The sequence below is a fragment of the Puma concolor genome, unplaced genomic scaffold (assembly GCF_028749965.1).
Source record: "Puma concolor isolate L17-30 unplaced genomic scaffold, mPumCon1.1.hap2 unalloc_scaffold_27, whole genome shotgun sequence".
In the NCBI taxonomy this organism is placed as follows: domain Eukaryota; kingdom Metazoa; phylum Chordata; class Mammalia; order Carnivora; family Felidae; genus Puma; species Puma concolor.
In genome coordinates this window covers 242,541-265,327 of record NW_028240233.1, presented here as the reverse complement: position 1 = coordinate 265,327, position 22,787 = coordinate 242,541, and the positions used below count along the sequence as shown (strand labels likewise).

Below are 22,787 nucleotides of genomic sequence, written 5' to 3'. Positions count from 1 at the left end.
AAACCACATGAACAAAGAAAGGCCTGGAAACAAGAATGAAATTGGCATGTATAGACATTTGTGTCTCTAACTGGAGCACGGGGTTCTTGCCTGGAAAAGATTCTACCAAGAGGAAAGTGGCAAGAAAAATTATAAGGGGGTGAGGAGGTCAAGCATAAGGGTTTGGACCACATTCATTTCATCACAGGAAAAAGCATCTACATTTTTGGGCAGGAGAATGATATGACAAAAATCGTGTGTTAAGAAAATCTAGCCGTTGCATGCAGGAAAAAGTGGAGATTATGGATAGAAAATTAGGATACTGTGGACAGGTTTTTAGTGCCTTTTATGAAATAACTCGTGTCGAATTTTTCTCAACCTAGGCTACAGGGGAAAACACTATGTGAGAGATCTGAAAAAAACATAAATCCATATAACCATCCCACCCTAAAATCAGTGACAATCAAAATCATTCTTTTCTGCAATTTTGAAGAATCGTTTTTTTACCTGGATCCTGGGAGACCAAATAACAAAACATCATTCACAGTCTTAAGGAAATCTGAAAAATCCAGCATTCCATTAACTATAATAATGGTTCAGAAACAGAAGGAAAAAACCTGCATTAGCAAACTCATTAAGAATATAAGATAAAAATGCAAACTAAAAATGTGAGTAGAATTAACTGATAGTCTAGAGGAGCACTAACATTAAATATAGACTGTAAAAAGAAAACCTATCATAAAACATAATTACACATTTTAATTATGTAGTAAATAGTGCCCAGCAATAATCAAAATGATATAGACTAGAATTTAAGATACTGCAATATTCTTTACTCAAAGCTCTAATTTTTATACTTGTCATTAGATGCAAAAAAGTCATGCAACTTGTCAATTTTACATATATAATGGTTTTACCTGAAAAGAATAGGACTGATTTCATTGTGTTCTAGCTAAGACCCTCTATACCAGTGGTTTTAGGGGAGATTACAGATCCAGATGAGACTCTAATGAAAGCTTTGCCTCAAATCATTCCATCTCCTTCTCTCCTCTCCTCCTTTCCTCTCTCTCTCTCTCTCTCTCATTACACACACACACACACACACACACACACACACAAAATGCATTGAACAAATGCACAAAATATTGCACAATATTAAAGTCTTCACCCAAAAAATCCTCTCATTTATCGTGCAAAAAGTAATGCCTATTTATTAAAAGAAAGAAAGAAATCTAAATTGTACAAATGAAAATTTCAGTAAGAAATTATTGCTTGGTTTGAATGAGAAGTTGAAATTATGGAGCTTTTTTTTCTGCATGATAATGCACAGGTCATCTCTGATGAGCAACTAGAGCTGAAAATCCAGATTTACAAAGTGTGACAAAACACAGAATCAGGATTCTTCTGTCTCATTTTCTAGACAAGCATAGATCTGCGTCAAGGAACATCTGAATTTTTCAAGATTCTTCAAGTTAAATAACTCTAACGTCATTTTCCTCTTCATATAGTAAATGAGGCCAATTTGGAAAGGGTTTATCTGTGTTTGGAAGAAACTTATTATAAATTTACATTTTAAATTAATGTAATCTGAACAAAGTAACTTATAAAAGAACATTTCAGTGCTTCTGGTGGTCTGCAGGCTTCTACTGTCAGAGAAATTGACAAGGCTTAGTTGTTCTCATTGCTAAACCACAGAAACACTTTCTGGATTGGAAAATTTGTCAAGTTGTCTACCTCGAAATTTCTTTTTCAGTGTCATAACTTGAGAGTGGTTTCTCCTTTCCTTCAAAGAAACAATGAAACATCTGTGCAAATTTCAATCAATTATTTTGATTTGTTTTCTGACTTCTATGTGACTTAGGTTTAAACAAAAACCTTATAGATAAAACATCAAGAGCACAATCCATACAAGAAATAGTTGTAGACTAGACTTCTTCAGAAGTATGAACTTAAGTTGAAAGATATTCTTCAAAAATTGGGGTGCCTGGGTGGCTCAGCTGGTTAAATTCCGACTCTTGATTTGGGCTCAGGTCATGATCTCACAGTTGGTGAGTTCAAGCCCCGCATAGGGCTCTGTGCTGACAGGGCAGAGCCTGCTTGGGATTCTCTCTTTCCTCTCTGTTCCTCCCTTGCCTGTGCTCTCTCTCACATATCCAGTAAAGGACTCGTATTCAGAATATATACATTCAAAACGCAATAGTAGGAACACAAACACATTTTCAATGGGCATAAGATATACAGGTAGCAAAAAAGCACATGAAGATATATTCAAAATCATTTGATCATTCAGGAAATGCAAATTAAAACCACAATGAGAAAACACCATACATCTATTAGAATGACAATTTTTAAAGGCTCACCAATTCCAGGATTGACAAGGATGAGGAGCATCTGAAACTGTCATAAATTGTTCATAACAATGTAAAATAATTCAGCTGCTTTGCAAGCACAGTTTAGCAGTTTCTAAAAAATTCAAATATACCTACCATATGACCCAGTTATCCTACCATCAGGTATTTACCCAAGATAAATGAAAGTATATGACTACACAAAGACACATAAATGAATGTTTACACCAGCTTTATTTGTAATAGCCAAAAACCAGAAACAATCCAAACATCATCAATTAAGGAATGGATGAACAAATCATGGTACATCCATAAGAGAGAACGCTGCTTAGCAATAAAAAGAAATAAACCTGATATGTACCAAAGCATAGATGAATCTCAGTATAATTACGCTGAGTGAAAGAAATCAAACTAAAAAAAAATGAGTACTTACTGCATGATATCATTTATATAAAGTTCTAGAAAATACAAACAATCTGTAGTGACAGAAGCAGGTTAGTGTTTGCTTGGGAAGTAGTGAGGGGGGGTTGTGGAAAGAGAATGGGGGCTTACCAAGGGGTATAATGGGATTGAGTTTTCACAAGTATATACATATGTAGAAATTTTCAAATTGTAGACTTTAAATATGTCAAGTATATACCTCAATAAAACTATAAAATACGCAGATAATTTAAAATCCATTGAAATAGCCAATTCCAAAAACAGTACGGAGGTTTTGTCTAAAAATTAAAAACAGAACTATCATATCATCCAGCAAGCTCACTTTTGGATAGATACCCAAAGGAAATAAAAGCACTATCTCAAAGAGCTATGTGCACTTCAAACATTGCAGCATTATGCCCAATAGCCAAGAAATGGAAACAGCCTAAATGCTCACCAACAGATGAATAAAGAAAATGTAACCTCTATGTATATGACATATTCTGGAGGGTGGAGGGAATGGGCAGATGTTTGTCAAAGGATACAAACTTTAGGTATAAGATGAACAAGTTCTGGGAATCTGATGTACAGCATGGTGACTATAGTTAATAATACTATATTGTATCTTTGAAATTTGCTGAGAGAGTATATCCTAAGAGAGTAGTGTTCTCATCACACACAAAAAAGGTAACTATGTGAGGTGATGGAGATGTTATTTACTTGATAGCTGGTAATCATTTCACAATGTATATGTATATCAAATCATTACGTTGTACACTTTAAATATATGCAATTTGTATTTGTCAATTATATCTCATTAAAGCTGGACAAGATAACATGACTTGACATAAACCATGTTCCTATAGGTATATGCATATCCTATGACCCAGCTTCTTCATTTCTAGAAATCTATCCTATAAAAATATTTACACAAATGTGCAAGAATTGATGAACAAGGATGCTCTTTATAGCATTATTTGTAATAGCAAAAATTTTAGAGGTAACTTCACCACTAATCAATATGAGACCAATTAAAAGGTATATAACAAATATCCAGGAAGACTACCTACCAAATTATTAACAGTGTGTACTATGAAGAATTGTAGTGAAAGATTGAGGTGAAGAGATAATTTCCATTTTGTAATTTGTAAACTTCTTTAAGCTAAAAATACTAACTTAAAACAAAAAAAACCTTTATATTCAGTTATTAAACTTTTTCTTGTATTTGCAATTTTTACCAAGATATTCAATATAGGTCTACACTTTTTTCAATGTAAAAATTAAGGAATACAAATTTAAACTAACATATGTTATCTAAAATTGTTTGTATGGACACTAATAATGAAGCAGCAGAAAGAGAAATTAAGAAAACAATCCCATGTACAATGGCACCAAAAAGAATAAAATACCAAGAATAAACTTAAGCAAGGAGGTGAAAGATCTGTACTCAGAAAACTATAAAGCATTGATGAAAGAATGTGAAGATAACACAAACAAATGGAAAGACATTCCGGGCTCACGAATTAGAAGAATATTGTTAAAATATCCATACTACCCAAAGCAATCTACAAATGTAATGCAATCCCTATCAAAATACCAACAGCATTTCACAGAACTAGAACTAACAATCCTAAAATCTGTATGGAAACAGAAATGACTCCAAATAGCCAAAACAACCTTCAAAAATAAAAAGAAAGCTGGAGGTATCATAATTCCAGATTTCGAGTTATATTACAAAGCAGTAGTAATCAAAACAGTGTGGTACTGGCACAAAAATAGACACATAGGTCAATGGAACAGAATAGAAAACACAGAAGTAAACATACAGTTAAATGGCCAATTAATCTTCAACAAAGGAGACAAGAATATGCATTTGGAAAAGAGAGTCCCTTCAACAAACGGTGTTGGGAAAACTGGACAGCAACATGCAACAGAATGAAACTGGACCACTTTCTTACACTATACACAAAAGTTCAAAATGGATTAAGAATTTAAATGTTAGACCTAAAACCATAAAAATCCTAACAGAGAGCAGAGGCAGTAATTTCTCTGACATCAGCTATAGCAACATCTTTTTAGATACATCTCCTGAGGCAAGGGAAACAAAAGTAAAAATAAACTACTGGGATTACCACAGAATAAAAAGCTTTGGTACAGCAAAGGAAACAAGCAATAAAACTAAACAATAACCTACTGAATGGGGTAAGATGTTTGCAAATGACATACCCAATAAAGGGTTAGTATCCAAAATATATAAAGAACTTATATAATTCAACACCAGAAAAACAAATAATCCATTTTAAATGGGCAGAAGACAGGAACAGACATTTCTTCAAAGAAGACCTACATATGGCCAACAGACACATGAAAAGGTGTTCAACATCACTCATCATCAGGGAAATGCAAATCAAAACCACAATGAGATATCACCTCACACCTATCAAAATGGCTAAATTTAAAAACACAAGGAAAAACAAGTGTTGGCAATGATGTAGAAAAAAAAAAGGAACCCTTGTGCATTGTTGGTGGGAATGCAAACTGGTGTAGCCACTGTGGAATACAGTATGGAGATTCCTCAAAAAATTAAAACTACCATATGATCCAGTAATTGTACCTCTGGGAATTTACCCAAAGAATAAACATTAATTCATAGGTATATAGGCATCCCTAGGTTTATTGCAGCATTATTTAAAATAGCCAAATTATGGGAGCAGTCCAAATGTCCATCGACAGATGAATGAAGATGTGATACACACACACACACACACACACACACACACAGAGGAATATTATTCAGCCATAAAAAGAATTAGATCTTGCCATTTGCAAAAACATGGATGGAGCTAGGGAGTATAATGCTGAGTGAAATAAGCCAGTCAGAGAAACACAAATACCATATGATTTTACTCACATGTAGAATTTATGAAACAAAACAAATGAACAAAGTGGTGGGGGGCGGGGGTGGGGAACAGGACAAACCAACAAACATACTCTTAACTATAGAGAACAAACTGGGGGTTACCAGAGGGAAAGTGGATGAGGGGATGGATGAAATAGGTGAAGGGGATGAAAAGGATACTTATCTTGATGAGCACTGCGTAATATAGGGAATTGCTGAATCACTATATTGTACACCTGAAACTAATACAACACTGTATGCTAACTAACTAGAATTAAAATAAAATAAAAACAAATAAAATAAAATAAAATAGGTTGTATGGCTTTGGAGTAGACTTTTATCTTTCTGTCCCTCAGTTTCCCCAACTGTAAATCCAGGTAACTGGAAGAAACTACATCTGAAGTCTTGAAATCTAAAGTTCTAAAGATTTATAATAACAGTATTACTTAAAAGCCTTAAAATGTTCACATCCTTTGACCTAGCAATTTCAATTTTAGTGACCTATCTTTTGTCTGATGAGATAAAGAGAAAAAACCCTGCTTATAACAGCAAAAATATTAGAAATAACATATTTATTTAGATTATTTGTTATATAGCTTATTTTTCAAAACAATTTGTTTTTGTGCTTTGACCTGTTCCACAGAATAATTCACAGCTGCCAAAAGCCAAGCTCTCCAACCAGCCTGATGGCAGGGCCCGGGTGATGGATGGATCGGGACTGCATGGTGGCCCACCGACAGTGAAGCTTCTTGTACCCCTGCTTTTATGTAATTTGGCCTTAGCATTGGTCAGGGCAGCCCCCCTACCAATGAAAGTATACTGGGGATTTGTCGGTTGGGGAATTGCCCATGACAGGCCCCCTGGGAAAAGGACCACGGGGGAAAGAAAGAAGATTCCGCAGGGAAATTATGCGGGCCTACATCCAGCCCTTGCCACCCCCTGTAAAGACTCCTCTACCTAAAGGAAGGATAGCCCCATATATTTCCCAGCCAGGGAGGGGGACAAATGGATTTGAAATCCCCACCCTGGCAACAAAGGAATGTATCTATGGATACAAATTACTCCAACCCCTAGGCCCACTTGGCCCCCAGGAGGCATTCCAGATGATAACTGGACCTGGTGGGTTACGGTACAGAAGGGTTCATTAGTTCCTAGGTATACATTGTCTCCCTGGGAGCGCAGAAGGCGTGGGTTCCCAGGGCCCTCTTGGCTCCCTCCCGGCACCCCAGACCAAAGCGAATAACTTTTGTTCCTTATACGCAAATGGTTCAAAGAAACAATTAAGAAGTCATGTCCCTGTAAATGTTCCACTTGAGGTGTTGAGAGATAGATGACCTTTCATGAAAATAGCAAAGCAAACGCTTTATAGACTATAAATAAACGTAGATACATAATGAAAATAATATGAAGAAATTAATCAATTTCTTGTAACGTTACAAGAAAATAACCATGTTGTCCCTTAATGGGTGATTACACAAAGGAACATTTTTAGAAATAGGTAAAGCCAAGAAACATAGATGACGCACGCTACAAGGAAATTGCTAACAAATATAATGCCACGTTTGCCGCAATAAAGCGGCCAGTCTAACACACTGTTGTTGTCCGTGTCCATTTGTTATTTTCGCCGACGCCGTGCATCCTTCGGGAACCCCTGGACCTGCTGGGGCTGGACCCCGGCGCACAGCCATTTAAAAAGGCAGTGTTGGGGTGCCTGGGTGGCTCAGTCGGTTAAGCGTCCAACCTCGGCTCAGGTCATGATCTCCCGGTTTGTGAGTTCGAGCCCCACGCCGGGCTCTGTGCTGACAGCTCAGAGCCTGGAGCCTGCTTCTGCTTCTGTGTCTCCCACTCTCTCTGCCCCTCCCCCACTCATGCTCTGTCTCTCTCTCTCTCTCTCAAAAATGAATAAATGTTAAAAAAAAAAATTAAATATTTAAAAAGGCAGTGTGGATCTATATTTGTTTACATGGAAGGTTGCCTAACATATAAAGTTAATAGAAAAAGGTAACAAAATTGTATGCATGTGAGTCAACATATATATTTTCCAATTATGTGTTTATGCGTATGTATATACCACAGTTACACACACACACGCACACACATGCTTAGAAAAATCCTAGAAAAATATATGTAAAAATACCAAAGTTCAGCTCTGGGTAGTGGGATTACACATAAGTTTTATTTTCTCCTTTCTATTCTCCTATGCTTTCAGAGAATAAAGTTATTTCCACTTTGAATAATTATTTTAATAATAAATCCCCAAAAAATTATATGTCAAGAGAATTAACATATGGGTAAATAAACATGTCAGAAAAAATAGAGTTGCTTTTTAGTCTTTCTAAAAGTTAGATTTATATTTATTATTTTATTTTTATACCCTCTGAAAGTTGTGTACAGTAGGCACTCAAAAAATGTTGGGGTGACTCGGATAGATAGACGAATGACACCATTGCAACTTGTCAATTCCTGTTAGGTTGCTAAGTAACATTCTATTGGTGGTCCATTTGACTCCTAGTATTCTCCATCTACAAATTTTTTATAATAACCAATCCACATCTTTTATTTGAGTAGCTTGATGCTTTTAACCTCAGAGTATTACTGTGCCATTGTGTGTATTAAGTTTATTTTATTTCTGACCAATCCTTCAACTTACCTATACCATTTTTATTCTAAACTTATCTCTCCTCCTTAATAAGCTTGGAATGATCTGTAAATGTAATCAGTTCTCTATTATTTACCTCTTTGATTAAAGTATTGGACACTGACAACAAAAGAACAATTACTTTTCCAGATGTTTTAAAATAAAATTATTAGGATTTTGATTTGCATTTTTTTGACTACTGAGGATGGAAAATATTTTTATATGATTATTGGCTACATATATTTTCTTGTATGTGATATTCTTATCCGTGAGTCTTACTCACTTTTCCATTCCATTGTTTGTTACTAATTTCTATGAGTTCTTTACACATTCTGAAAACTAATCCTTTGTCACTTCTGTGAATTGCAAATATTTCCAAGTTCATAACTTGTCTTTTTACTTTAAAGTGTCTTTTGATAAATAAAAGTTCTTAATTTTAACATAGTTAAATATATTAATCTGGTCTTTTATACTCAAACACTTTGCCTTAAGAAATCTTCCCTATCGTATGCAAGTAGCAAAAATTAAAAGTCTAAAAATATCAGATGTTGATGAAAGTATGTCATAATCAAATCTGGTAATCAATCAATCCAATTATACTGGAGGCCCAATTTTTTAATATTATCGTAAAGGTGCAAAAAACGTTTTTAGGACATATTATAAAGCTTAGCTTTCCTATGATTTGTAATTAATCTGACCAACATATAACTTACATCCATGTTTGCAAACCTTAAACTAATAATGAAAACACAAAACTTACCATCAATAGCAACAGTCTTTAGTGCCTTTTGCATTTCCGAAGCACTTATAAAAATCTTCAAGGTGTGATGGATCGTTGGCAGATCATTCACATAAATTTTACCACTTTGAATTTTGCTAAAACTTTTACAGGCCTTCTGAAGTGCTAAATACACACGACAAAACGGTTAATTAATTCAAACGAATAATTATCGTCATCCCCGCTACACTCTCTCCCAATGAAAAAACAATGATCAGTAAAGGAAGAAAGAGGAGCAAGTCTTTGTGTTCTAATTCTTTGCTTTAAAATCAATCTCAAGGGGCGCCTGGGTGGCGCAGTCGGTTAAGCGTCCGACTTCAGCCAGGTCACGATCTCGCGGTCCGGGAGTTCGAGCCCCGCGTCAGGCTCTGGGCTGATGGCTCGGAGCCTGGAGCCTGTTTCCGATTCTGTGTCTCCCTCTCTCTCTGCCCCTCCCCCATTCATGCTCTGTCTCTCTCTGTCCCAAAAATAAATAAACGTTGAGAAAAAAAATTTTTTAAATCAATCTCATGATTTATTTAGGTATGTCTAGAGTAAATGACCTCCAAGTCTACAGGTTTCCTAAACAACTCTCAGAAACTGAGAAAAGTCATGCAAAGCTCACATAGCAAAGGCAGTCACAATTTTCCCTGGGAATGTTTAAATCCTTCTTCCATGCTCCCATTATCACTCGGTACATATCTCAGACAAAGCCATTGGTATTGTGATTGCTTGCATGTCAATATCCCTCACTCAACTATCAGGCTCTAGGGGGCAAGGTTTTTCATTCTTCAAGTGCCAGTGTCTACTTCAGAACAGATCCTCAAAAAATGTCTGTTGAATTAAACTGAATTTAGTTCAGTGGGTACTACCCTTAGTTTTCAGAAAAAGAGGTGCTAGATGACAGTGCTAAATACCAGAGAAAGACTAACATATTGGTAACAATGTTTTTGTTTTTGTTTTTAATGTTTATCTATTCTTGAGAGAGAGAGAAAAACAGAGTGCAAGCTGGGGAGGGGCAGAGAGAGAGCTGGAGACAGAGAATCTGAAGCAGGCTCCAGGCTCTGAGCTGTCAGTACAACCTATGTGAGGCTCGAACCCATGAACTGCAAAATCATGACCTGGGCCGAAGTTGGACGCTTAGCCGACTGAGCCACCCAGGCGCCCCACGATGGCTTTAATAACAGGAGTTTTAGTAGAGTATTAGGGGTGGAAACCAGGTTTCAGTGAAATGGGAAGTAAATAAATAATTAAGGAAACCAACTCTTTCAAGAAGCTTCTTTGGGGGCGCCTGGGTGGCGCAGTCGGTTAAGCGTCCGACTTCAGCCAGGTCACGATCTCGCGGTCCGTGAGTTCGAGCCCGGCGTCGGGCTCTGGGCTGATGGCTCAGAGCCTGGAGCCTGTTTCCGATTCTGTGTCTCCCTCTCTCTCTGCCCCTCCCCCGTTCATGCTCTGTCTCTCTCTGTCCCAAAAATAAATAAACGTTGAAAAAAAAAAAATTAAAAAAAAAAAAAAGAAGCTTCTTTGAAAAACATACAGTATAATACTGACACAGTCCCTGAGGAAGCAGAAGAAAATTCAATGGAAGAAAATTAAGAGTGAAGGGATTAGTGACATGAAAGGGAATCTTCTCCAATGAGAAAATAGGGAAGGCTATGGATGTTGTTTACAATCCTAACAGTTCTCCTCGTGAGGAAAACTTTTTTTCCTTTTTTTCTGTATCTATATGAGATGATGGATATTAATTAAACTTACTGTGGTAATCATCTGACAATATATGTAAGTCAAGTCATTATGCTATACACCTTAAACTTACACAGTGCTACATCTTAATTATATCCCAATAAAACTGGAGGATAAAAGATGTCTGGGGCACGTGGGTGAGTCAGTTGATTAAGCATCCGACTGCAGCTCAGGTGATAATCTCGTGGTTCGTGAGTTCAAGCCCCACATTGGGCTGTGTGCTGACAGCTCAGAGCCTGGGGCCTGCTTACGATTCTGTGTCTCCCTCACTCTCTGCCCCTCCCCTGCTCACGTTCTGTCTGTCTCTCTCTCTCTCTCTCTCAAACATAAATAAACCTTAAAAATTTAAAGAAAAAGAAAAGATGCCTAACATAGGGGCACCTGGCTGGCTCAGTTAGTAGAACACGCAACTTCTGATCTCAGGGTTGTGAGTTTAAGGCCCACGTTGAGCACAGAGATTACTTATGAAAAAAAATAAATAAATAAAAAGATGCCTAATATGATGATCAGAAAGGAAAAATGTGCTAAATGACTCCATAAATATAAAGAAGAGGCCCAAGATACGGGAGAGTTCAGTGTCAAGAAGCGAAGGGGGAAAAAAAAGAAGCGAAGGGTACTATGTACCAAGAACTAAATCCTAGTAAAATCAGTGACTCTAGTGCTTACTAATATATTCGTTGGATGTAATAGTCAGACTTTTTTCCCGAAATATTTTAACTAAAATAAGCACATATGTTACATTTTGCCTATCAATATGACAGAAGATATTTCTAAAAAAAGATATTTATGAATACTTATTTTACCTAGTTTGCTCATGCTTACTCACAGACTACAGCATTTGTCACATCATGTAATATTAGTTGATACCATATGCCATTAGGAGTAAAGAAAGCGACACTAATCACGGAAACAATTTCTAAAATGTACACAATCAGGGAATTTATTCACGAAGTTCTAGAATCCATTATTACCGCTTAATTCTTGTGAGTGTCAGTGTCCTTGAGGTACTTCATTACATGATGTCTTGCAGAGGCTAGAAAGCATTTCCCTTTCCCTGTCAAAGAAACAGCCACATTAGAAAGCAGCACAAAAACGAAACAAAACAAAACACCACACACACAAAGTATTTATGCCATTTTTCCATTAAAATACTAGCAAGCCTATCAACAGTTTGAGATTCTCCAGTCTCTTACTCCATAAAAACCTTTATTGAAAGACCATCCAAGTGACAGTGAATTATATACTCTTCATCCCAGAATTCCCACCTTGCTTCTTTTAGACATCTCTCTATGGAGCAGAATTTACCCTGGTCAGTAAGTAGTGCCCATGATTCACTATCCTTTGGCTGTCGTCCAATTTTTGCTACTCTTAATTCAAGTCACAGCAAATTTTATAGAAAGTTATTATAGTAAGGAAAAACAAGAGTATCTTTAAATAGCAAAGAATCCCAGATGCCACAACCTGTCAGTAAAAATTTTTTGAAAAGATGACTTATCTAATCCCCTAACACGTAAATAACTCAAATCATAGAATGTTAGTGTTAGAAGGAATCTCAAGGGTCCGTCTAGTACAAGATTCTTGTACAGATGTGGAGACTGAGGCCCAGAGATAGAAAGTGAATTGTACAAGAGCCTAAGCTAGCAAGGGAGGTCGATAAGGACTCAACGTTAAGTTTGTGAATTCCACATACAGTGATCTTAGTTAGCTCTACGCCACCCTCCCTAGAGCATAGTCTTAGTTTGCACAAACTATTTTGCATACTTTATGTGGAAATGATAGATGATTCTGGAAAGAAAAACCCAAATCTTAATGCAACATTTAAGGGAAAAAAACAATGATTTAAATACCGAATAACTGAGGAAGATGTACAAAGGGGTGATAAAGCCTTGTGAACACTGTACTGATTCGGAAACTTGAGTGAAGACCTTTCTTTCTTAGTCATCTTCTCCTTCAACAGCTTCACTGAGGAAGAGGCAATCTAGAGCCAAATGCAGGAATGTGGGTGCCTGAGATCACACTGGTAAGCCAGCATTACTGGAAAATAAACCTCTTAAAAAGACAGCTAATCATATCTGGGTTCCTCACTGATGTAAAATTGCTTTTTGTAATGGAATTAGAGTTTACATACACTAAAATTTTAAATAAACTATGGAATTTTTTTTGCAGAGTCATGTCTTTCTAAGTATGCAACTAAATCATCTAATTAATGTCGTGTCAATTTAAAATAGTGGATTTCACAAAGCAGGACAAATCTATGGTATAGTGAAGAGAAGACCACCAGATTCTAGGCTACATATATGGGCTTTGACTATATGAGCAAAATAATGTGGAGAATCAACACAGTTCTTCAAATAACACAGGTACTCATGCTTTAAATCATCCTCATGATTGAGAAAATTATCCACTTAACATGTATGCATAAGCATGATTCAAAAGTGGCAAGTAGCTGGGTAGACAGAAAAGCATCACTTTAGAAAACGAGGACTGTAATAATGGGTGTCTTCAATTTTACGTGGAGTCTAGAACCTTGTTTACATGGAGTCTAGGCCCCCTTTGAAGCACAGAAGTATGCAGAGTAAAATCTGTCTTTGTCTCAGCTCCAGGCTGGAAAAAAAGAGAGAGAGAGAGAGAGAGAAGAAAGAGTACTCCTCTGGATTAGTTATGGTGATAGATCTACCCACACATGAGTACAGAACTCAGATCTACACTAAATATGTGGGGTAGGAGCACAGAAACCAAAAAAGTCATTTAAAGTTGTCCCATGTTCATCACATCTCTGAAGTGCAGTGCAGAAGAGAATTCAAATTCTCTTGGAGGAGAATACTCTAGATCCAGACTCACGTGAGATTCCCACAGATTTAGATCAACAATATATGAGAAAATAAACAAAAAGTACAAAGTACCCAAGGACATAAGTTAATGAGTAAGAAGCAGACAAAGCAATAAACAGAAGACTTAGATCCCCCAGGGACTTTATATTATCTTTATCAGGTATCAGTCTTGAAACAACTAAAGAACATGACCAAAAAACATGACATAAGGCAGATTATAAGAAGAACCAAATGGGGGTGCCAGGGTGGCTCAGTCGGTTGAGCGTCTGACTTCGGCTCGGGTCATGATCTGGCGGTTTGTGAGTTCGAGCCCCGCGTCAGGCTCTGTGCTCAAAGCTCAGAGCCTGGAGCCTGCTTCAGATTCTGTGTCTCCCTCTCTCTCTGCCTCTCCCCTGCTCATGCTCTGTCTCTCTCTGTCTCTCAAAAATAAATAAATGTTAAAAAAAATTCTTTTTAGAAAGAAGAACCAGGGGCGCCTGGGTGGCTCGGTCGGCTGAGCGTCCGACTTCGGCTCAGGTCATGATCTCGCGGTCCGTGAGTTCCAGCCCCGCATCGGGCCCTGTGCTGACAACTCAGAGCCTGGATCCTGTTTCAGATTCTGTGCCTCCCTCTCTCTCTGACCCTCCCCCGTTCGTGCTCTGTCTTGCTCTGTCTCAAAAATAAATAAACGTTAAAAAAATTTTTTTTAATTGAAAAAAAAGAAGAACCAAATAAAGTTTCTAGAGGTAAAAAATATAGGCACTGAAATTAAATTCTCAATAGACAGTTTAAACTAGAGATTAGATTCAGCTGGAGAAAGATAAACTAGAAAGCAGATGGGAGAAATTACCCAGATGAGATAGACAGTATATCTAAGTACATCATATAGTGAATGAGGCAGGCTGAATGGTGGCCCCAAAAAGATATGTCCATATCCTACTCCTTGGAACCTGTATATGTGACTTTATTTGGATAAAAGGTCTGTGGAGAGGGAACAAAGTTAAGGATCTCAAGATGAGATATACAATGAAGTGTTTATAAAAATGGAAGGAGACTTGAGATATAAACACAGGGGAGAAGACCATATACAGAGCAAGATGGGGGCCAAGATTAAAGTTATGCTGCCACAGCCAAGGAATGCTCAGGGTCACTGTTACAACAGCAGAAGTGTTAACAGAGAGCAAAGTAATAAAAATAAAGATCTAATGGAGAAGGAAGGGGAAAATGTCATATTCTTCTGAATGGGTTCCTTGTTACATTTTTTGTAAAAAAAAAAAAAAAAAAAGGAGGAGGAGGAGGAGGAGGAAGAAGAAAAAGAAGAAAAAGAGGAGGAACAGGGGAAGGAAGAGAAAGAAGAAATATTTAAGATTGTGACATTTCAGGGGTACCTAGGTGGCTCAGTAGGTTAAGTGTCTGCACGAATTTCAGTTAAGGTCATGATCTCATGGTCATGAGATCAAGTCCATGTCAGGCTCTATGCTGGGTGTGGAGCCTGCTTAGGATTCTCTCTCTCCCTTTTCCTCTGCCCCTCTGCCCCTTTCCCCTGCTCGCACTCTCTCTCTTCTCTCAAAAAAAAAAAAAAAATGATTTTGATTGATGTGACATTTCAATACTTGGACTAAAATGTGATGGAATGTTTGAAAGCTAAAAACAACGCTCAAAAGTAAAATATTTTCAGATCATAAGTACCTCAGTTCTTTCAGTATGCAACTGTACTTGTAAACTTTTCTTTCTTCTGAACTTTTTCTCTCCTGAAAAATCGGAGGATTTCTCTTCTCCACAGAGGAATATTGATGTTTCATACCTAAATTGCACAGAAAATTGGAATAATTCCTGAGTTGCTTTTTTTCTTACTTTTTCTTTTTTTCATCTCTTATCTATAGAAAATCTCAAGCATATACAAAAGTAGACAGACTAATGCGATGATTGGGGCGACTGGGTGGCTCAGTCGGTTAAGTGTCTGACTTTGGTTCAGATCATGATCTCATGGTTCATGGGCTGGAGCCCCGCATTGGACTCTGTGCTGACAGCTCAGGGTCTGGAGCCTGCTTCAGATTCTGTGTCTCCCTCTCTCTCTGTCCCTCCCCCACTCATGCTCTGTCTCTGGCTCTCAAAAATAAATAGACGTTAAAAAGAATAATGTGACAAGCTTCCCATGTACCCATCACCCAGCTTCAATAATAGCCAATCCTATTTCAGCTATATCCCTACTCCCGTTTCTTATTATTTTGAAGCAAATTCCAACATCATATTATTTCATGAGTGAAAATTTTAATATTAATTTCTACAAGGTGTTTTTTCTTTTATTTTTGAAAAAAAATTTTTAATGTTTATTTTTGAGAGAGGCAGAGCACAAGCAGAGGAGGGGCAGAGAGAGAGAGAGAGAGAGAGAAAGACAGACAGAATCCGAAGCAGGCCCCAGGCTCCCAACGCAGGGCTCGAACTCACAAACTGCGAGATCATGACCTGAGCAGAAGTCAGACGCTTAACTGACTAAGCCACCCAGGTGCCCCAAGGTGTTTTTTCTTTTAAAAAAAAACACACTTAAAACACAATTATGACACCCTAAAAGTTAACAATAATTTCTTAGTATCATCAAACATGATCAGTGTTCAAATTTCCAATTGTTTCGTAAATGTCAAAATTTATTAACACGCTGCATCAGGATTCAGGAAGGTCACCATTACAGTTTGTTGATTGATGTGTCTTATTTAGATCTCTTTTTTACCTATAGGCTCTTTTTCCATGTCTTTTATCATCCTCATTATCACTATTGCCAGGCAATTTGTCCTATAGATTTTCCACAGTCTGGATTTTGCTAATTATATCACCATGGTTGTAGAATTTTAAAGACTTGATCAGATTAACTTCAACAGATTAAGGGTTGAACCACTAAATTGTACACCTAAAACCAATATTATACTATATGTTAACTGGAATTCAAATTAAAACTTAAAAAAGATAGCCAGGTGATTTTAACGTGTAGATAAATTTGATAGTCGCTATGCAAACAACCACAGGCTTGTTCCTATTCAGAACTCCCATCAATTGGTCTATAACTCAGTATTTTATAAGAAATACCTTATTCTTCCTTATAAAGGAACTAAAAGCAAAACTAAAAGCTCTTTAGCAGAAGTGGCTCCTTCTTTTTAGAGTAACCTGCTATACAAGGGCTACTTAAGTAATACGAAGGACAATGAATGGATTGAATCTATAACATCTTCAGATGAATTTGGCCCCAAGCAAAATTGTGATATAGAGGTAATTTTTATCATGCACCTACCTCACTGCCCTTCCTTAGCAGGTACCTTGCCCTTTTGACTCTCTATCCCTTTAAGTCCAATCCCATGAATTCCTGCCCTCGGAGCGCCATTACCTTGCTCTTAGCCCCCCTGAATCTGCCCTATTATTAGTCTCCTCTGCAGTCCTCCACTCACACAGGGAATGACTTTAACTCTTTTGATTATGACCCAGAGTATAAAATACATTTCTATTGAGATGTAGTACACGTATACAAAGAGAGAGAACTGAAGTAAGTTCGCAAAGTAATACTTATTATGTGAAAAACACTCTAGTGTCTTCAATACTATTCGAATTTCTTTTTAAACAAAATACCAGTTAGTGACCTCCTAAGTTGATTTTATAACACACAAGTGAGTCATAATCTAGAATCTACTGCTACTTTATATCACCCATCCTCTACCCATATATCTCCATTGAGATCTTCATATTTCTGGAACAATTATGATTTCCACATTACTACATGATTTTTCAAATCCTTTATTATTTTTCTAAAGTATAAGTGTGTTTATGTTATGAGCTGCCTCAAACATTTTACAGAATTGGGATGACTTACTATAAATAATGAATAAGTGAAAACATTTGTTCTGTACCCTATTCTTCTAGGGCATTGTGTCTCCCAGGTAACCTAGTTTTACAGTGCTAATGAAAGAATGTAAAGGAACACTTCCACCATCTCCCATTCCTTCCTAGGTGACAAGTTTTATTGCGATGTTCTAGAAATAATTATTTTGCCTTTTGTCACTGAACATAAAGGAATAGTGGGATTCTCCATGAGATTATCACCAGATTTGTCAGCAGCAACCTTGCAGGCCAGAAGGCAGTGGTATGGTATATTTAAAATCCTGGGGGCAAAAAATACCAAAAACAAAAACCTGCCAACCAAGAGTACTCTACCCCCCAAAGCTGTCCTACAGAACTGAAAGACAGATAGTTTCCCAGACAAAAAAAAAAAAAAAAGGCTAAAGGAGTTCATCACACTAGATAGACTGACCTTATAAGAAATGTTAAAGTGGGGGTGCCGGGATGGCTCAGTCGGTTGAACGTCCACCTTCAGCTCAGGTCACGATCGCATAGCTCGTGAATTCGAGCCCCACGTCAGGTTCTGTGCTCAAAGCTCAGAGCCTGGAGCCTGTTTTAGATTCTGTGTCTCCCTCTCTCTCTGCCCTTCCCTTGCTCACACTGTCTGTCTCTCTCTCTCTCTCTCTCTCTCTCTCTCTCAAAAATAATAAATAAACATTAAAAAAGAAAAAAGAAATGTTAAAGGGAGTTCTTCAAGCTAAAATGAAAGGATGCTAATTAGTAACATGAAAACAAATGAAAGTGTAAATCTCACTGGTAGAGGTAAACATATAGTTAAATTCGGAATACTGACATCTTGTAATGGTGGAAGGTAAATCACATATAACTCACATATAGGTTAAAAGATAAATGTATTAAAACAACTATAACAACAATAATCTGTTAATGGATACACAAATATAAAAAGACGTAAGTGGTGACATCAAAAACAAAATGAGAGTGAGGTGTAAAAATGCTGAACTTTTGTATACATTTGAAGTTAAGTTGTTACCAGTTTAAAATAGGCTTATAAGATGTTTTATATAAGCCTTATGGTAACCACAAAGCAAAAACCTACAGTAAATATACAAAAGATAAAAAGAAAGGAATCAAAGTATATCACTAGAAGGGCACCTGGCTGGCTCAGTCAGTGGAACATGTGACTCTTGATCTCGAGGTTGTAAGTTTGAGCCCCACATTGGTTGTAAAGATTACTTAAAAGTTAAAAAATATAATTTTAAGTATATCACTAGGGAAAATCATCAAATCACAAAGGGAGAGAGTAAGAGGAAGAAAGGAACAAAGAAAACAAGCAACCAAGCCAGAAAACAAGCAACAAAATGGCAATAGTAAATCCATACCTATCAATAATCACCTTCAATGTAAATGGACTAAATTCTCCAATCAAAAGACAGAGTGGCTGAATAGATTAAAAGAAAAAAAAAAAAAAAAAGACCCAAATATCTGCTGCCTCCTAGAGACTCCCTGCAGCTTTAAGGACACTTATAGACTGAAAGTGAAGGGATGGAAAAAGATATTCCATGAAAATGGAAACCAAAAGAGGGCAAATCTAGCTATATTCATATTAGACAAAATAAATTTCAATAAATATTTTTTGTTTTTTTAATTTTTTTAATGTTTGTTTATTTTTGAGAGAGAGAGACACAGAGAGTGAGCGGGGGAGGGGCAGAGACAGAGGGAGACACTGAATCCAACGCAGGCTCCAGGCTCTGAGCTGTCAGCACAGAGAGCAACACGGGGCTCAAACCCATGAACCATGGGATCACGGCCTGAGCGAACGTCAGTCACTTAACCAACTGAGCCACCCAGGCACCCCTCAATACGTGTTTTTTTTTTAATGTTTATTTTTGAGAGAGAGAGAGAGAGCATGATTGAGGGAGGGGCAGAGAGAGAGAGGGAGACACAGAATCTGAATCTGAGCTGTCAGCACAGAACCCCATGAGGAGCTCCAATTCACGAACCGTGAGATAATGACCTGAGCTGTAGTCGGACGCTCAACCGACTGAGCCACTCATGTGCCCCTCAATGTATGTTCTTAAGCCAAAAATTATAACAAGAGACAAACAAGAATCATTACATAATGATAAAGGGGTGAATTAATCAAGAGGATATAGCAACTGCAGTGTTTATGTATCCAATATTAGAGCATCTAAACATATAAAACAAATACTAACAGATCTGACGGGAGAAATAGACAGCAATGCAGCAATAGTAAGGGACACTTAAATACCCCACTTTCAACAGTAGATAGACTAACTAGAGAAAAATGAAGGAGAACACTGAACTTCAACTATACTGGAAACCAAATGGACCTAACAGACATATAGAGAGCATTCTATCCAACAGCAGCAGCATATACATTCTCTCAAGCACACAGGCAACATTCTCCAGGATAGATAATTTGTTAGGCCACAAAACACGTCTTTAAAATCTTAAGAAGACTGAAATCATATCAAACATCTTCTGTGACCACAAAGGTATAAAACAAGAAATCAATTACAAGAAAAAAACCTGAAAAAAATCACATATGTAGCGATTAAACACTATGTTCCTGAACAACCAATTGGTCAAAGAGAAAATCAAAAGGGAAATAAAAAATACCTGGAGACAAAGTAAATGAAAACACAATATACCAAAACTGACTGGATGCAGCAAAAGCTGTTCTAAGAAAAATGTTTATAGAGATAAACACCTACATCAAGAAAAAAGAGGGGCACCTGGGTGGCTCAGTTGGTTGAGAGTCCGATCGGCTCAGGTCATGATCTCACATGACAGCTGATAGCACAGAGCCTGGAGCCTGCTTTGGATTCTGTGTCACCCTCTCTCTCTGCCCCTCCCCCACTCACACTCTGTCTCTGTGTCTCAAAAATGAATAAACGTTAAAAAATAAAACTTAAAAAAAAGAAAAAAGAAAGATCTCGAATAAACAACTTAATTTTATACCTCAAGGAACTGGAAGGAAAAAAGGAACTAAGCCCAAAGTTAATAGAAGGAAATAACCAAGCTCAGAAATATAGACTAAAAAGACAATAGAAAAGATAAAAGAAGCTAAGAGTTTGTCTTTTGAAAAAATAACCAAAACTGACAAATCTTACTAGACTAAGAAAAAAAGAAAAGTCTCAAAATCAGAAATAAAGAGGAGACATTCAACTGATAACAGAAATACTAAAGCTCATAAGAAATTACTATGAACAATTATATGCCAACAAATTAGATAACCTAAAAGAAATTTATAAATTTCTAGAAACATACAAGCCTGAATCATGAAGACATAGAAAATGGGAACAGACCAATTATTAGTAAGGAGATTGAATCAGTAATCAAAGACCTCCCCACAAAGTCCAAGATGGCTTCACTGGTGATTTCTACTAAACATTTAAGAATTAACACCAATCCTTCTCAAACTCTTCCCAAAAACTGAACAGGAGGGAACACTTCCAAACTTGTTTTATGAGGCCAACATTACAGGTAACAAAACCAGACAAGGACACTACAAGAAAAGAAATCTGCCGTCCAATATCCCTGATAAACATAGATGCAAAAATTCTCAACACAATATTTCAATAGTACATTATATTAGTACAATATTAGTACAATACAATACTAATACTAATTAGTACAATACTAATATTGTACAGTATTAGTACAATATACTAATATTTCAATTGTACATTAAGAGGATCATAGACCATGATCTAGTGGGATTTATTTCTGGAATTCAAGGATGGTTCAACATAGGCAAAACAGTAAATGTGACACCCCACATGTGATACCCCAAATGTGATAGGGAAAAACCCATTCTTCTTCTGTGTTTCTCCTTTACTCCTCCACGACTACCACACTCACAACACTTCTGACACCAGGTGTGTGAGGTATTCTTCCCCACCACCAAGCAATTCTCTGCCACACCAACTGGGTGTGGCACCAACTGGGTCCTACAATTTACCTCAATTCTAACACTATCTACTTGGATATACTGTCAGATTCCACAGGTTAAGGGATCTGTCCCACAAGGCTGCTCCCACCCCACTTATGCCAATCACAACTCCAGATTGTGACCTGTGCTTCGGACTCATCGCCTATAAATGAGAGGCTCCCAAAAGACTCTCCTTGGATTTGATTAATTTGCTACAAGAGCTCACAGAACTTAGAAAAATAGTTACATATGTTTACCAGTTTACTTTTTTAAATATGATAAAAGATACAGGTGAATAGCCAGATGAAGGGATACATAGGGCAATGTCTGGCAGGATCTTAGCACAGGAGCTTCTGTCCCCAGGGATTTGGGAGGACATCAGCCTCCTGGTATGTGGAGGTGTTTACCAACCTGGAAGGTCTCTGAACAGGCCTATACTATTGAGATTTTTATGGAGGCTTATTCATGTAGGTAGGATCAATTATTAATTCCATTTCCAGTCCCCTTCCCCTCTCTGGAGAACTTCTAGGTTGGTGAACACATCCACAGACTAGGAGGGTGACACACCCCAACCCCATGGGGACAGAAGCTCCTGTGCTTGGGACCCTCCCAAACCTCACCCAATGAATATCTTCATGGGACTATTCTTCTGTATACTCAGTCATGTCCTTTAATAAACTGCTGAACATAAATGTTTCCCTGAGTTCTGTGAGATGCTCTAGCAATTAATTAAACCTGAGTAGGGATCATGGGAACCTCTGATCTGTACCCAAGTCAAACAGATTACAAAATCAATAGACAAAAATCAGTTGTATTTCTATACACTAACAAGAAACTATCAGAAAGATAAATTAAGAAAACAATCCCATTTACAATAGCATCAAAAAACAAAATACTTAGAAACAGATTTAACCAAGGAGGTGAAAGATGAGTACACCGAAAACCATAAAACGTTAATGAAAAACACTGAAGAAGACACAAATAAATGGCAGGATGTTTTGTGTTTGTGGACTGGAAGAATTAATATTTTTTAAATGTCTTATACTACCCAAAGTGATTTATATATTAAATGCAATTCCTGTCCAAATTCCACTGGCATTTTTCGCACAGAAGTAGAATAAATAATCCTAAAATTTGTATAGAATCACAAGAGACCTCAAAGAGCTAAAGCAATTTTGAAAAGGAAATAGTAACACTTGTAGAACATAGTAAGCTCTTCGACACTGGACAATAATGTTTTGGATTTGACACAAAAAGCAAAGGCAACAAAAGCAAAATTAACAAGCGGGACTACATCAAACTAAAAAGTTTCTGGACAGCAAAGGAAACCATCAGCAAAATGAAAAGGGAATCTATACAATGGGAGAAAATATTTGCAAACCATATATCTGATGA

General features: G+C 37.1%; 1 protein-coding gene across 1 annotated transcript in view; it reads right to left on the bottom strand.

The window, feature by feature from the left end:
* LOC147571447 (EF-hand calcium-binding domain-containing protein 13-like) overlaps window positions 1-22,787 on the bottom strand; it is a 157,988-nt gene that overhangs the window by 123,260 nt on the left and 11,941 nt on the right. The window contains 5 exon segments of the mRNA XM_086696415.1: window positions 487-511; window positions 513-562; window positions 9,045-9,188; window positions 11,756-11,838; window positions 12,632-12,762. Of these exon segments, the coding sequence (XP_086552541.1) occupies window positions 487-511; window positions 513-562; window positions 9,045-9,188; window positions 11,756-11,838; window positions 12,632-12,762 (433 nt within the window).